Source organism: Erpetoichthys calabaricus, chromosome 2 (assembly GCF_900747795.2).
Source record: "Erpetoichthys calabaricus chromosome 2, fErpCal1.3, whole genome shotgun sequence".
NCBI lineage: Eukaryota > Metazoa > Chordata > Cladistia > Polypteriformes > Polypteridae > Erpetoichthys > Erpetoichthys calabaricus.
In genome coordinates, this window is record NC_041395.2 from 87,535,811 (window position 1) to 87,551,000 (window position 15,190).

The following is a 15,190-nucleotide window of genomic DNA, read 5'->3' on the forward strand; positions in this document are numbered from 1 at the left end:
CCTTTACAAAACGTAAGAGCAGGCTAGTTATTTTTTCAAATTTATAAAATATGCTTCACATTAGAACACAATTTCATGTGGCAAATTAATATATACAGTATCATGATTGTAAAGAAATAATGTTGACATATACCTATCTTATCCCTCAAGTTTTCTATTTTGACGCAACCTTTTGTATTTTGTCATTTGCAGTTCTTTTTGTTAATGAACTTTATTGTTGTTTCTTTGATTTCTCGTTGCCCCAGGGTTTTTCAGGTCCCTTCTACCTACTGAGATTTATAGGTTTTGGCCCCATTTTGTGTGTGAGCAACCTGCTTCATTAGTTTCAGAGCCAGGCCTACTTTGTGCTTTTGATGTCTACTTAAAGTTTTAGTCCTGTACTTTGAAACCAAGACCTTTTCTTGATTGACAACAGTAACACTGAGTGCTAAATATTCATCTACCATTATTCTGAATCCACTTTTTCCATTGTCTGGTCACAGGGTATTAAGAGGCTACCATTGTGCACAAGGAACAAAAATGGGAGAAGTTGTCAATCAATTGCTTAGCACACGCCCAACCCTGGGCTACTTTAAATTCAATAATTAATCTAAAATGCACATCTTTAGAATGAAATAGGTAACTATTGCACATGTAGAAAATCCACATGGAGAAATGACATTTCTGCAAACTCCATGCAGACAGTAAGCAACCAGGCTGGGATTCAAACACAAGTTCTTGGAGGCAGCATTAGTTACTAGAGGATGTCATCATGTTGCACAAAATTCCAAAATGCAGGTTAAAGTTATGGTTTCAATTTGTAAGGACCACCGTAACATTCTCAAATCTACTTAACCCAATCCAGGGTTATGGGTAATGAAGCCTATCCCAATGGCATTAGGCAAAAGGCAGGAGCAGACTCTGGCCGGGCTGTCAGTCCATCACAAGGTCCAGTGATGTACACACCTCCATGGCTTCAATTTAAAGTCATTTGTTACCCTAACCTGCACATCTTCAGGATTTGGAAGGTAAACCCACATACACACAAGAAAACATACAAACTCCACACAGAACAATGGGGAGCAAGACATGAGCAGGATCTATGATTTTTGTACAACTAGGAAGCTGTGTAAGTTATGACTAAGAATGCAATACTGTATAACGTGTGTGCTTATGTTTAAAAAGTGTCAGCCTAGTATTAAACAGGAATTTGTGCAAAGTGTAATATCCAGCTATAAATATTTTGCCCAAAATAAACAATATGCATTTTCATCCATTATCTGTAACAAGGTTACATAAATCCAAATAAATATTCTGAACAATATTAAGCATTTTAATGCCTAATCGTTTAAAAAATTATAAGTCAAGTATTTTGTTCAACATGTTATTCAGAGATATTCATATCAGTGCCTTTTTAGCAAAATGAATGGATACTTTGATCAATATCACCACCGCTCTAGGGGTGTCACAAATGATGTGCTCCAACAGAGACTAAAAAAAGTACTGAAAAATGACAAAGCCAGACAATCTGTTTATTGGTATAAATGACAAAGGTTGCCATTTTGTACACATTGCCAGGGGCAGGTTCACTTTTTCATCTTCTTCTGTGCATACATCCTCTCACACGAGAAGGAGAGCCCAGCAATCAGATTCAAAAACTCCTTGAAGTCCACCTTGTTGTCATTGTTATCATCCAGACTTCTTATCAAATTGTCCACAACATTTGGGTCCTTCTGAGCCTGAAATTACAGCAAAGTAAAAAAATTAATTAATGACTGCAGATCATGTTGCTAAGAGAGTAGACACAAAAGCTATGTCTAAAACACAATTCTACGTGAGGAAAAGATCATTACTTATGAAGAACGGCATGGCGGCATTCGAATAAAGTCAGGTAGGTATAATTCAATAGGGGTTTGTTTGTAAATAACATTTTTTAGATAACGGTGAGTGGAAACATTTTTACTTTTTATAATAAACCAGAGAACATCATTTATTTTTAAAAAGGACCTTGTGGCAGTATACTATAATGAACCATGGAACCTCTCAAATGCAATGTTCATCCACAAAATAGTATGATTTCTGGTTCTACATTTAGACCAAAGCTGAGACCTGTTGCAAATTGTAGCAAGAATGTGGTCGGAGGATGAGGAGAGAGTTTTAACTGGAGGCCTTTAATGTCTGACACTCATGGTTTTAGATTTTCTTCTTCTTCTTCTTTCAGCTGCTCCCATTAGGGGTCGCCACAGCGGGTCATCTTCTACCATATGGTCCTGTCTTCCAGAGACAGCATCTTGTGTTACACCCATCACCTGCATGTCATCTCTCACCACATCCATAAACCTTTGCTTAGACCTTCCTCTTTTCCTCTTCCCTAGCAGCTCTATCCTTAGCATCCTTCTCCCAATATACTCAGCATCTCCCCTCTGCACATGTCCAAACCAACGAAATCTCGCCTCTCTGACTTTGTCTCCCAACCGTCCAACTTGAGCTGACCCTCTAATGTACTCATTTCTAATCCTATCCATCTTCGTCACACCCAGTGCAAATCTTAGCATCTTTAAATCTTCTATCTCCAGCTCTGTCTCCTGCTTTCTGGTCAGAGCCACCGTCTCCAACCCATATAACATAGCTGGTCTCACTACCATCCTGTAGACCTTCCCTTTCACTCCTGCTGATATTGTTCTAGATTATCTCAATAAGCAAAATTCATTGAGAAACGGCACACTGTACTCGTTACTGTGAGAGTTTTTTTTTATTTCTCTAGGGACTTCAGTTTTCATCCTGACTATACTTTGTGCCCAATGCTGCCAAGATATTCTACAGCCTCCTGCAACCTTGAATTATATCAAGGATAACCGGATATCAAAGATATTGTTTTAATTTCAACTTCTTTGGAGGCGCCTTCTAGATGTTATCAAGGACTAGATTCTAAGCTTCAAATTGCAGTTCAACAACATTAACACTGCATTCTTTCATGTAAGAATCACTGTGAGAGTTAGACCTCTTATATGATGAAAAATAAATTTACATATTTAGTTTTGCTTGACTAGATTACTGGAATGCATGCCTAACATGACTACCTAAGAAGGATATGAATTGACTGCAATTAGTTCAGAAAGCAGCAGCAAGAATTCTAACCAGTCCAAGAAAACCTGCGCACATTTCACTAACCTTAATATTGTCACACTGGTTATGTGTGCATATACATATATATATATATATATATATATATATATATATATATATATATATATATATATATATATATTATATAGTATATATCAGGCACTAGCTGTGCTACCCATCTCAGGTTAGTTTTGAAATCTAAGTAATTAACATAGACATTGTGTGCAATGCATGCAATGCATATGTCTCCGTTATTCTGTTATGTGCTGTTTGGTATGGCATTTGTAAAAGCAGTGTTAATGTTTGTGATGCACCATCTGCTAGAATGACAAATATGGTTCAATTTATTACTAAAAATGTTTGTGATGATCTTTTGGAATGACAGAGACAGCAATTGGATGGACACACAGACACTAATCCTTTTATTAAGTTAGATGGAAAATCTTGCTTCTTCTTATATTTTGGAGTGCTCATCCCTTCCTTTTGTAATCTTAGATCCTTAAACACTAGTTTGCTTCGTATTCCCAGTGTTGAGCATATAAGAACTGCTGAGGTGATCTTTTGCTCTTATGTAACACAAATCTGTAATGCTTTACCAACAGACATGCATTGGGCTAATGCCATGAAACGTTTTAAAAACCTACTTCCTCAATATGGCGTTTTACATAATTTATTAGATTTAATAGATTTTAATAGATGCATAAGTTAGATCTCTGTCAGGAACTAACCACTATTTTTCAGTGATCATTTCCAGTTTTTTGGTTCACCCTTAATGTTTTATTCACTTGTGTCAGACCCAGGTTTAACAAAGAGAAGCACCTACCGCAATGAAAGATGGCAGCTCGTTTTTCAGCATTTCTTTAAACTCCTTGTTGCTCAGGTATTGACAGTCTTTATCCGAATCTGCATACTTGTGAAAGACCTCAATTATACCCTGCATGCATTTTTCCAGTGCAGTGGGATCTCTGGCACCTGCACCTGCACCCGCACCTGGACCTCCTAGCACATAAAAAAACAGAGAGGAAAGCATAAAATTAGTCAATCATTTACTGAAATGTATTTTCCTTATTAATATAAGATAGAAGTAAAAGATGAATGCACAATTAATATTCAGCTACAATGTAGAAAGCGCATTTGACCAGGCCCATGCACCTGGAGAAAACATCCATCCGTCCACCCATTTAATGAACATGGTGTTTTCAGTTGCTGGACTGTGAAGAGCTGGAACCTGCCTTGAGAAAACACGACTGACCGATTTATACCAGCCTAGTATAAATCAGAGAAAAATACAAGTAGTTGAATTATCTTTGACCTGACAACCCAGGCCTCCCACTTTCTGTTATAGAAGCATTAAACAATGTCCCATGCAACAATTTAGTGAAAGCCTTTCTTTACCTCACTGCACAGACATGAAAACAATAAGCTTTTAAGGAACAGACAAACAAATATTTTACACAGTGACTAAGAACAATGCATTTACACTTTTATATTACATTAATTTCAAAAACTTCTAAAATGCACCAACTGAAAAAGTAGCAATGCTGGAGTGAGAAAAACAGGAACAATGTAGTCTGTACTGGTCAGCCTGCCTGGGCTCATTTTTCTGTGTACATTATCGAGTATTCATATAGAAGATAAATCTATGCCTGACCACTTTCAGCTACTTGGTGATTCTGAACTGGCCTAGTGGGAGCAGAGGCAGGTGAGTCTGTGAGTGTGCCCTTCAGAAGACTGGTGACCACCCAAGGTCAAGTCCTGACTTGTGTATAATTCTGAACTGGAAGAAGCAAGTTTGAAGGTAAAAAGATGGATGGAAACATCTTTGCAGATCGTGGGGCCTCACTGGTTTAATTATTCCATGAGATCCCTCTGTTTGGAACTGAACTACTTTCATTTTTATAAAAATGTTGGAAAAAGAATTAAAAAACAAAACATAGACACAACTACAACAATGTAGGTGAGCCTGTAATATTTGTATTTTAGTAAAAAAAGATGCATATTTTTTTTTGGTAAAGGCATCAGTTATATTTTTTCCAGATGAAATTAATTAGCTTTTCCTTTAAAAATGCCCTCCATGAGTTTTACATGGGCCCTTAATTTCTGAAAGACACCATAAATTGTTGTATGTGAAATACTTCATTCTCACTGCTCTGTACTAATTTTGTGATTTTATACTATACATATGAAAAAAAAAAGCAAACTGTATCACTTTACATGCAACCGATTTCTGAAGTCCATTTGAACCCCATTTTCCATGGTCCTCTGGCATGCCTCTGACCCCCACCGACATCTCAACTGCTCTACCCTTCTTATATACATAGGCAGGCCAAAGAGAAGAGAGGGGTAGACTCTGAAAGCAAATGCCACTGCCCACTTCACACAGTCAGCGCATGCATTGCATTTGTCATATGGTGCAATGAGATTGATGTCTGACAACTTCTAAAGCAGTTAGCAGTTATGTCGCTGTGAAATTGTTTCTACTGTTTTGTATTATGTTCTGTGTTGCTCCTGGAACAAGTGAGTTTCTCTGAAGGAATCAATAAAGTATTCTCTACTTATGTAACTCATATAGTGCCTGTCATATTTATCAATCTGTATAAAATACGGTGAGCATGGTTTGTATGCTCTGCCGAGCATGACAAACACCGGCAGCTATTTTAATAATGAGTTCTTCCAGGGCTGACAACAAGCTTATACTTGAGTTCATCAGTAAATACATTTAAACAGCTACATCTACCAGTAAGTACTAACAATGATAACGGCTTAGGGCCAAATAACAAAGACCATCCAAAAAGGAAAACAAAATGGTGAGACTAAGAGAGTTGGGTCAATTGATTTTTGGAGTCTACTGATTCTTGGAATAAGCTGACCAACATGAAATTGAACACTTACCACAGTACAAAAGCAATTTCTTGAACGGGGCCCTAAATGTCTGCAAAATCTAAGATATATTCTTGTCATTTTACAGAGCTAATAGTTCAGTATAATTGATGAAATCTATACAGTTTTTTCAAACCTTAACAACATTTTGACTGGAATCTGCAAAGAGGTATAGGCCTGCAATAACCTACATCTATGTGTTTTCTTATCCAATTTAACCCTATGTTGAACTGGCAGTCCATTGTGGAGGATACTAAAAAGGAAACCTAAATCTATGGAGGCACATGGAAAGGATCTGCAAATTATTGCCCTTGACCCTCTAGCCCATTGGGATAGAATAAATAATGTCAAAAACTACAAAAATAAAGATATACTATTATTATTATTATTAAATAGCAATACTATTAGACATGTCATTGTATTGCACACCTCCAAACTCCAGGTTCACTTTTGTTGGAATTTTCTCTTCTTCTGGGAAATTGAGATTTAGGTAAATGGATGACTCTAAATTGTTTGAAAGAGTGTGAGTGTGTATGTGGAACAGCAGGTTTGGCAACTTTATATATGAATTTACATATTATCCGCAACCTTCAGATTTCACTTATTTGTGTATCATTTGCTTTTTATTACATTCTAAAAGATTTGTTACCTTATGATAATAACATTTTAAATACACAATAACTCATAAATATTAATGAAGAATGATTTCACCAGCAAATTCCTTGAAACAGTAATCAAAATAGAAACAAAGTATTGCTCAAGAGCCCTAGTGATATCAGAACTTGATTAAGACACCCCCATGTGGAGAGACCACCACTGAGTCATGCATGCACTGATGCACCAAACATACATGTGACAAGTCCAGCCTAGATAATGTAGTTGTCTGTAGCCAGGTCATGTCCATAAAAAGAGAAGATTCACAATTCATGGATAGATCTTGGCATGGGTTGTTCCTGCCTGGTGCCAATTCTTGTTATAATGGCCCCACTTCTCTGTCATCCTACTCTGGATAAGTGGTTTGGAAGATGGATGGATGGCTCGATTGAATGATAAAATATCCATCCCTCCATTAATCTTCTTAACTCACTTGTCCATGGCTAGGTTGTGGAGCAGATGGAGGAATATATTAGTAAACATTTTTATAGTTAAATAAATTGTGAAATGTGACAATAAACAATACAACAATTGTATAGGAGCATAAATAGTTAATTCTAGCACTGAATGTATGTTATTTTGCCTGTTTCTTTATATATTCAGTTACTTTTTCATTTATTCATTTTAGTAACAACACCAGGCAAATCAAGAAGAAATCTCAAGAATCACAGAATCTTAACAGTTTGTGATGGAATGGATGTTCAGACTACAGATGGAAACAAAATGGACTGACAACTATGGAAGCTTTATCAAATACAGAAGCATACATGGCAATTCTAAAAATGGATGTAAAACTGATGCAAAAAGAGAGCTAGTGATCTTACTGGTCAATTATTCATTTATCCATTTTTCAACTAGCTTAACCCAGTGCAGGGCTACAGGGGCAGAGGTCCATCAGTACTGAGTGTAACGTATGAGCAAGCTCTGGACACATCGCATTGAACTCAGCCACAATTATACCCAGAAGTCGCCAACTAACCTACCATACAAGTGCTAGGAATATGGGAGAAACACGGAGTATCTGAAAGAAAACCCGTGGAGAGACCATGCTGACTACAAGGTCGGGTGGGGGGCAAGGAGTTAAACTCAGTCTCCTAGAACTGTGAAGGAACAACACTAACCACTGTGCCAGCTACTAAATATCTTTATACGTAACAAATAATAGTTTGATTAGCATTAGGTGTAACTGCAATGCACTTCTGGCAGTGTGCCAGCCCCTTTGGCACCTTCAACTGCTTTGCGTTATATTAGTACTTAATTAGCATTGTATTGGGATGGTCTCTTCAGTCAGGTGGCACTCCTTTCACATGTCTTCTTCACAAGGCTGTGGGGACACAAACTGGAATACTTAGTGGTTTGGTCCCAAAGGAGATGGGGGATGTCTGTTCCGCTAAAATATGCATAAATGTCTCATTTTTGGCAATTTATTTATAAATGGAATTATATACACACCCACACACACCCACACATAGATAGATACCGTATATACTCATGTATAAGTTGGGCCTTGAAACCCAAAAAATCGATCATAAAATCAGACCCCAACTTAAAACGCCTGTTCAAAAATGCGACACTTAAATTTTTTTTTTTACATCTTCTTGCTTCCTCCATTCTCACACCAGTTTCTCAGACACATCGAATTTTGTTGCAGCAGCGCTGTTACCAATTTCTTTTGCCACTTTAACGACTTTTAATTTAAAACCAGCTTCGTATTTTCTTCTGATCGAATGCTCCACTATAGGTAAGGGATGCTCTTATAATAAAGATGTATGAGGGTGTGAGATACAAAAAACACAAAACAGTGCAAACATTGCTTCGGAATACTGTAGTTTGGGTATTACCGTGAGGTCATGTAGGCACAATACATAGACAAAAAAAAAGGGCAGTGTGCTCCGTGGTTACTCTCTCAGGTAGGCGTTAGCATATCATAATCTCTTGGACCAATAGAATGAGTTTTTCGCTTTCAACTTATACGACCGACATTTTAAAATACCGGAAATTATACATTAAAATCAAGTCCCGACTTATCCATGGGAGAACTTAAACGTGAGAGTATATATGGTAGATAGATAGATAGATAGATAGATAGATAGATAGATAGATAGATAGATAGATAGATAGATAGATAGATAGATAGATAGATAGATAGATAGATAGATAGATAGATAGATAGATAGATAGATAGATAGATAGATCTGCATACAGACACATGTACATTCTTAACAATCTAATTCAGGATTGCAAGGTCCAATACATTATTATTATTTACTGATTTGGCTAACACCTTAATCTCAAGGGTCTTACAGCATTACAACACTGCAGATACAGTAATTTACATTTCTTTTACTTTTTCCAATTGGAGGTGAACTGACTTGCTCATGGTCACACAGTGAACCCACAACATCAGGGCTTGACGTCTAACGCGTTATCCATTATGCCACACTGCCTGCACAAAATTTAAAAAGCGCTGCAATTTAATGTTCTGAAGGAACTTTACTCCTTAACGCTGCTCGTACACACTTACTTTGCAAATTAAGCAAACAAAGCCACTTTTTCATATCACTGTGTTGACATTTATTAATTGACACCTAAACAGCCACCTCCCAATCCAATACCTAAGAGCGGGTGCAGCTTTGAACTGACTCAGGTCAAGGAGCTGCTTCACTGCAAGGTCGTTCTTGGTTTCTAGGCTGAAGAGGACTGGCTGGAGAGCTACTAAGCATTTGAGGATTGCCAGGATTTCAGCGTGTTGCACACCACATGTTTGGACTCCAATTTCAAGAGGTTACTAGAAGCGTCCAGCCATTTATTGTAGTCATGTCTTGTTTTTGTGTGTTTTGTAGTAAAGACAGGCAGGCCATCCTTAAAAAGGCATTAGCTGCAAGCGAAGCCACATTCCATAACTTTTTGTATCTTTGCCAAAGCCGCCCACTAATTACATTCATTCATTGTTCACTCAAGCTTGCAGGATTCAGACTTTTCAGGGAGCATCAGGCACAAGCAGAAACCAACAGATGCAAAATCTATAAGTTGGACTGTTTTGGGTCTTCCTGGCCAGGTAGGAAATCCTAGCTATTATAAATGGCCATTAAGTCCAGGACATTTGTGCTTTGTATCCCTAACTTAAACTTGTTTGTTGTCATGTTTAACTTGAGTTAATAATTTCCTGTGCTTGGATTATATTTAAATCTTCTTTTTCATCCTGTACTTTAATAATTATTGTTATCAGCAGACTGTGCCAGCCTGCATCTGCACAAAGAAACAATAAAGTCAAGTTCAAGTTCACACTGAAAATTTAAACACAAAGTACAACACATAATACTTTTGTTGTTTAGCATTAACACCTGAAATTATGTTTTTTTTCTGACTTTCTTTTTAATTTTATTTTAGTGTGGAAAAAGCCTCTACCTATACTTTCCTTTTGCATTGCACCGGTGTTTGATTTGTAAAGCACCTTGAAGATGGGGCTCACTAAAAACATGAACAAATACTGATATACTTGAAATACTTTTAAGAAGTTTGTTACAGAAGTTATTATTTGCAGTTACTCCATATTCCATAGTGAAACAGAAATCATTCTGTTCTATTGTTCAGTGCCAGTCAGCAGAACTAGTGGGCTAGGAACAAAGCCTAACAAAACACTTAATGTGCCTGGACTCTAGCTATAGTCACACTTGTGTAAAGTATACTTTGAAATAATTCGACTTAATATTAAATATTAATGGCACTATATAACAGAAAAGTTTCTTCCTTAATAGCAGGGAGCACAGTGACACAGTAGGCAGTTGTGGCCACTTCATGGTGATTCAGGGCCTTGCTAAGGTGCTGTGTGTGAGAAACCTACACATTTTTCCAGTTTGGTTAACTGGGGACTCCAAAGTGTGAGAGTGCTCCCCATGAAGGCGTAATATTTTAAGTCATGGCTGCCTCCATTATCTGTCAATTGCTGCTTAGATTAGTTCCAGCTTTCCTTACTCCTACCTATGATAATGCAGGTTTAGAAAAGTAATGGATTTCCTCCTGTGTCTGATTTTTAAATTCCATTATTACTGATAACATTCTTTCTGACAGAGGGTTTGTTAAAATATGCGACCTCAGCTGCCGGCCAGATTTCCCGTTTTTGCTTTATGTACCTAATTGTGAGCCTTGTATAGTGGCTGTTATGAGCAAAATGAAAACATGAATGTGGGTGTGCGAGGAAGTGAGTCTTGTAGTCGGCTGGCACCTCGTCCAGGGCTGGTAGCCAACGTAGCTGCTGGCTCCATTGAGACGTTTACATGAATAGATGGAATCATGCTGTGTTGTATTTAGTATTAAAGGAAATCTTTCTAGATTGATATTGCGGTAATTTGTTGTATACGTCCTGCAAATTTAATCTACCCGATTGTATACTACTTCACTTTCTTGAAAGAAAAATTGATTTTAAAAAGTATTAAAGGAAATCTGCTGTAGTACAGCAGCCAGTGATAAACTCAGGAAATGTACTTTGTCCTATAAAACTCCAGTGCTGAGGCAATTTCACCTTAGACACAAATATGTTGCAGAAAAAAATGTGGAAATTTTACCAGTTCACACATATTTTGTAATCATTTCCAAATATATTTTAAGGGAGAGATGACAATGCTTTTTTCTCTATATTACTCATTTCAAGATTTCAGCAAATGATCTGTTCTTGTAAAACCACGAGTACCATCCACATTTAACCAGAATAAAAATTTGCTAAACACTTATTTTAAGCTTACAGTCTAATTCAATGTTTTCAAGTAAAAGTGCACTCTGGTGATGCTTTCCTTACATCTTGTGTAAATCTGTCTTGTGTGTATAGAAATATAGAAACAGAGTGGGCCTACACTCCAGTGCAATTCAACAAAAAGCATTTAAAGTGTTAAGGGGTTTTTCTGTCTCCTTTCATCTCTTTTTCTTCTTCTTAAGGCGGGACTTACAAGGTACAATGTGTACTCTGCACGCAGGAGTTGATGACTTCATCTGAAATGGCAGGAGGCCTTAAGGGGTGAGGCCACACAGGAATGTAACAAAGGAGCCACACATTTAAAGGACTAATACAAATTCCTACAGGCATGGAGGAGGTGAATGCAGTCATGTTTTTAAAGTGAATCTTCTTCTGGGGAAGAAATGATATGAATATAAAGTAATACTTTCAACTTCTAAATTGCCTTGCTAATGCCTATAATGACTCATGGGCGTTGTCTGCAGTCGACCCAGTGAGGGTGTGCCTGTGCTGAATCACCAGAATGCTGCGGCTACTGCAGCAAAACCTGGAAAAATCAAATCCTTCAGAGCCATCACAACCATGTGCAGACATACATGAACAGTATTTGAAAAAATATAATAGCTTTGTTTGCATTGCATCTACAAAAGGCCCACAAAAAGTCTTCATGTTTCCCTTTCTTTCTTTCTAAAAGAAATTTTACAAAGGCGAGATCTGGAAATGAGTGAGGAGATTTTGAACGTCATTTCATTCCAAACGAACTTACACACATTCAGAATAATTAAGGAGAAATCCATCTTGCTTAAACTCTGAAGAACTGTACAATGGGCCAATTCTTTTTGGGAAAATAGCCGTGTAAACAGCACTGTTAAAAATCAAGGTGCCAAAATGGTTCTTCATAGCGATGGTTTCCAAAAGATCCATCCACATGAAAATCCATTTGAATTATTAACAGCTACCACAAACAGCCATTAATGGATGATAACAGATTTGTGAAATCTCAGTGGGCACCTGAATTTTAAAGGACCCTTGCTGAATACAATAACTCCCGCTAAGATCAGGTTTCCTAATCTGTCATCTCCTGGTAGGTTGCCTACTATACTGTACATTCGACATTTTTCTTTCTTTCACATATTTGGAACTTTTTTAAGCCTGTAGAACCAATTTCATTTGCAAAGAACTCTTCTTAGAATGAAATCACTCTTTGTCAAGCAAAGGAACCACACAACCCAGTAAAGTGTCATTAAGGAATAAAATCTTTTTAGTGGCGCACAGAATTTGAGATGCCACATCCATTTTTATGTATACTTTAAAACTAGACCTCTTGCATTTATGATTATTTAAATAAATATATACATCCATCGAGCTTTCCGTTTTTTAAAGTAAGTAAAACTCGTCTGGGACTGGGATCCTGGTAGCTGAGTAGGACATGGCAGTCGGTCTATCAGACACTCACAGCTACACACTAATGCTTCTGTATCAAATGCAATATGAACAATCGTTGCATAAAAACAATTGTTTATTAAAAGCGGCTTTAAAAACGTTTTTTTGAATTCTGAAATGTTAAATTCACAAGTGTTTCCCGTGCCATTACCTATAAAATGAAGAGAAATTCAAAGTTTTTTTACATTAAAAATAAATTAAAAAAACAGCTTTAGAATGTCGTGGCATGTCGTCTGTTCCCGTAATAATTAACAAAGAATCACAGACTGAGCGCCCCCCTAACCCACCCCAAACCCACCCCACCCTTTGCGATTAGTAAATTGCAGCCCGTTACCGCAACTCAGTTGCCATGGCGAAGAGCGGGTGTGTCCGGATGGAGACGGGGGAGCATCGATTCTGTTCTCGAAGACGTAAAACTGTTAAACATATAATCTGGCGATGAAAGTATTACCATACCTCTGAAAAACAAATACTGCATAAGAAAACAAATGCCTACATTAAACACGCCTCCTTTGAACGTTTTCTTTGGCTTAACTTACTTTAAGACGTTTAACGTGTGTAGGAGTTCGAGACGCTGACTCGCTTGCGCTTCTAGCAGAACGGAGTTAAAAGTCCAACACGAATACGGTTATATTTCGCAACTCCCACTCAAGTGTTGCATTCGGTTTGAGTGCAGATCCTGTATTTTATATAGTGCCGCTCATGCCGGCCACCTGCACACAAGACACGGCGATGCAAAATGTAAGATCATGAATTCCATGCCAAGCTGCTTTAAACGAAGGGTCAAAAGAATCACAAACTGACAACCTTGGATGGTGCGCCACTCCAGCGCAGCAGAGCACATAAACTCAAAAATCCTTCCGTATTCCGTTTAGTTTAAAAATGCCCTGCCGTTTCGATGAAGTGATGTAACAGTACTTTCTATCTGATATGCGGTTTTATCACGGAGGCTTTCTTCCTGCTGCTGGTTGAGAGATTTGGCGCAGTTACCCTTCGCTTCGCCCCTTTTGCGAGACTACGATATTTAACAATGCGGAATGTTCAGCGCAGCCCTTTGCCTGTCGGAATTCTATGCCTTAAGGCAAAGCGTTGCTAATTCTACCCGAAAAGTGTAATAAAAAGAAAAGTTTTCCACTCACCGCACTGTTTGGACATTGTGAGACGAGCAGCGTATGCGACTGTGCAGTGTAATGCGAGCGAAGACGTTGAAAGTGTCCGAGTTTATATAAGGCGGTGGCAACGCCCTGGGCTGAGCTCCCCTCCCTGCGGATTCCTCATCCTAAAACTGTGCAAAAGTTGGACTTTTTGACACACCCTCTTAAAAGAAAATGGAAAAATCTGGAAGCGCCATCTCCTGCTTGTCGGTGCAAGCATTCCGTTAGAGGCTCACTATAATGAAAGATAATCTAAAAAAGGTGGAGGGGCTGCTGCCAACTCGCTAATCCAGATCAGACGCCCTAAAACGCGGTGCAAGCCTGGAACTGAGCGCATGGCTGTCGCGTTATAATTATTTCGTACATTCTTCTCACTTTGGCACTATTTCACCCTTTAAACATGCTCACTGTGACACTTAACATTGTAACATTAAATCGGGTCATAGATCTTTCTTAAACAAGCGTTTGGCGCTGTCGGGTGGGGTTTATTGTATGCGCATTCTTGGCAGTTCATCTTCCCAGTCCGCTCTGCGCCCCCTGAGCTTCATTGCACTCTTTACCTAAAACGACCCCGAGTGCTTTTTCATATATTTTGTGCTTATGCATGCCGATCAATTCTGATTTTTAAAAATGAATCCCTAAGATCACAAAGAGACTAGGATCCGCTTTTATAACCATTTAAACTGCTGCAGGAAATAGCCGCTGTGTACACACCATTTTCTTTCTTAACATTTGCAAGGATTTCACATTACTTTTCAGAATAGCGGGGTTTATTGCATTCGTCACGTATATACATACAGACAACACAAACAAAGCCGTTGTTAAGGTCTTATTATCTGCGCACAAGTAAATGACTAATAGACGTATTCTGTTTAGCCTCAATAGTAAAGTGTGATTGGCAAGTTCAAGTCTTATCAAGATGAAGCAAACTGTAATATTACAGGATGTGACAAACAGATGCATCTCTCTTGTTCCTCATCTGAAGTATTTTCCAGTAGCTCTCCTATCTCCCTTAAGGGAATCCATTAATCATTAGCAATACCACTCAAGCAAAAATGGCCATGGCTGTTTGATTTTGTCCATCAGAACTGCAGAAGCTGAGTTCAGCTTAATCAGGGAGTTTGACCTATGGTGTCCACAGAATTCTGACATAGCCTATCCAGCCACTGATACACCCATCCCATTTCAGTACAACCAGAAGAGATTTGCCAGCAACCATACCACA

At 38.1% G+C, this 15,190-nt stretch overlaps 1 protein-coding gene across 1 annotated transcript; it reads right to left on the minus strand.

Annotated features, from left to right (window-relative positions):
* Positions 1–1,490: 1,490 nt before the first annotated feature.
* LOC114646066 (protein S100-A11-like) lies at positions 1,491–14,113 on the minus strand. The gene is made up of 3 exons (XM_028794050.2): positions 13,951–14,113; positions 3,929–4,104; positions 1,491–1,718 (listed from the first exon to the last, which is right to left on the minus strand). Exons 1-3 carry the CDS (start codon positions 13,964–13,966, stop codon positions 1,566–1,568), a joined length of 345 nt encoding a protein of 114 aa, XP_028649883.1. The 5' UTR covers positions 13,967–14,113; the 3' UTR covers positions 1,491–1,565.
* Positions 14,114–15,190: the final 1,077 nt, after the last annotated feature.

Excerpts from the sequence above, each read along its gene's own strand:
- LOC114646066 (XM_028794050.2), bottom strand. Across the intron at positions 1,719-3,928 it reads AGCTGCCATCTTTCATTGCG|GCTCAGAAGGACCCAAATGT; the intron begins GTAGGTGCTTCT and ends CTGTAATTTCAG.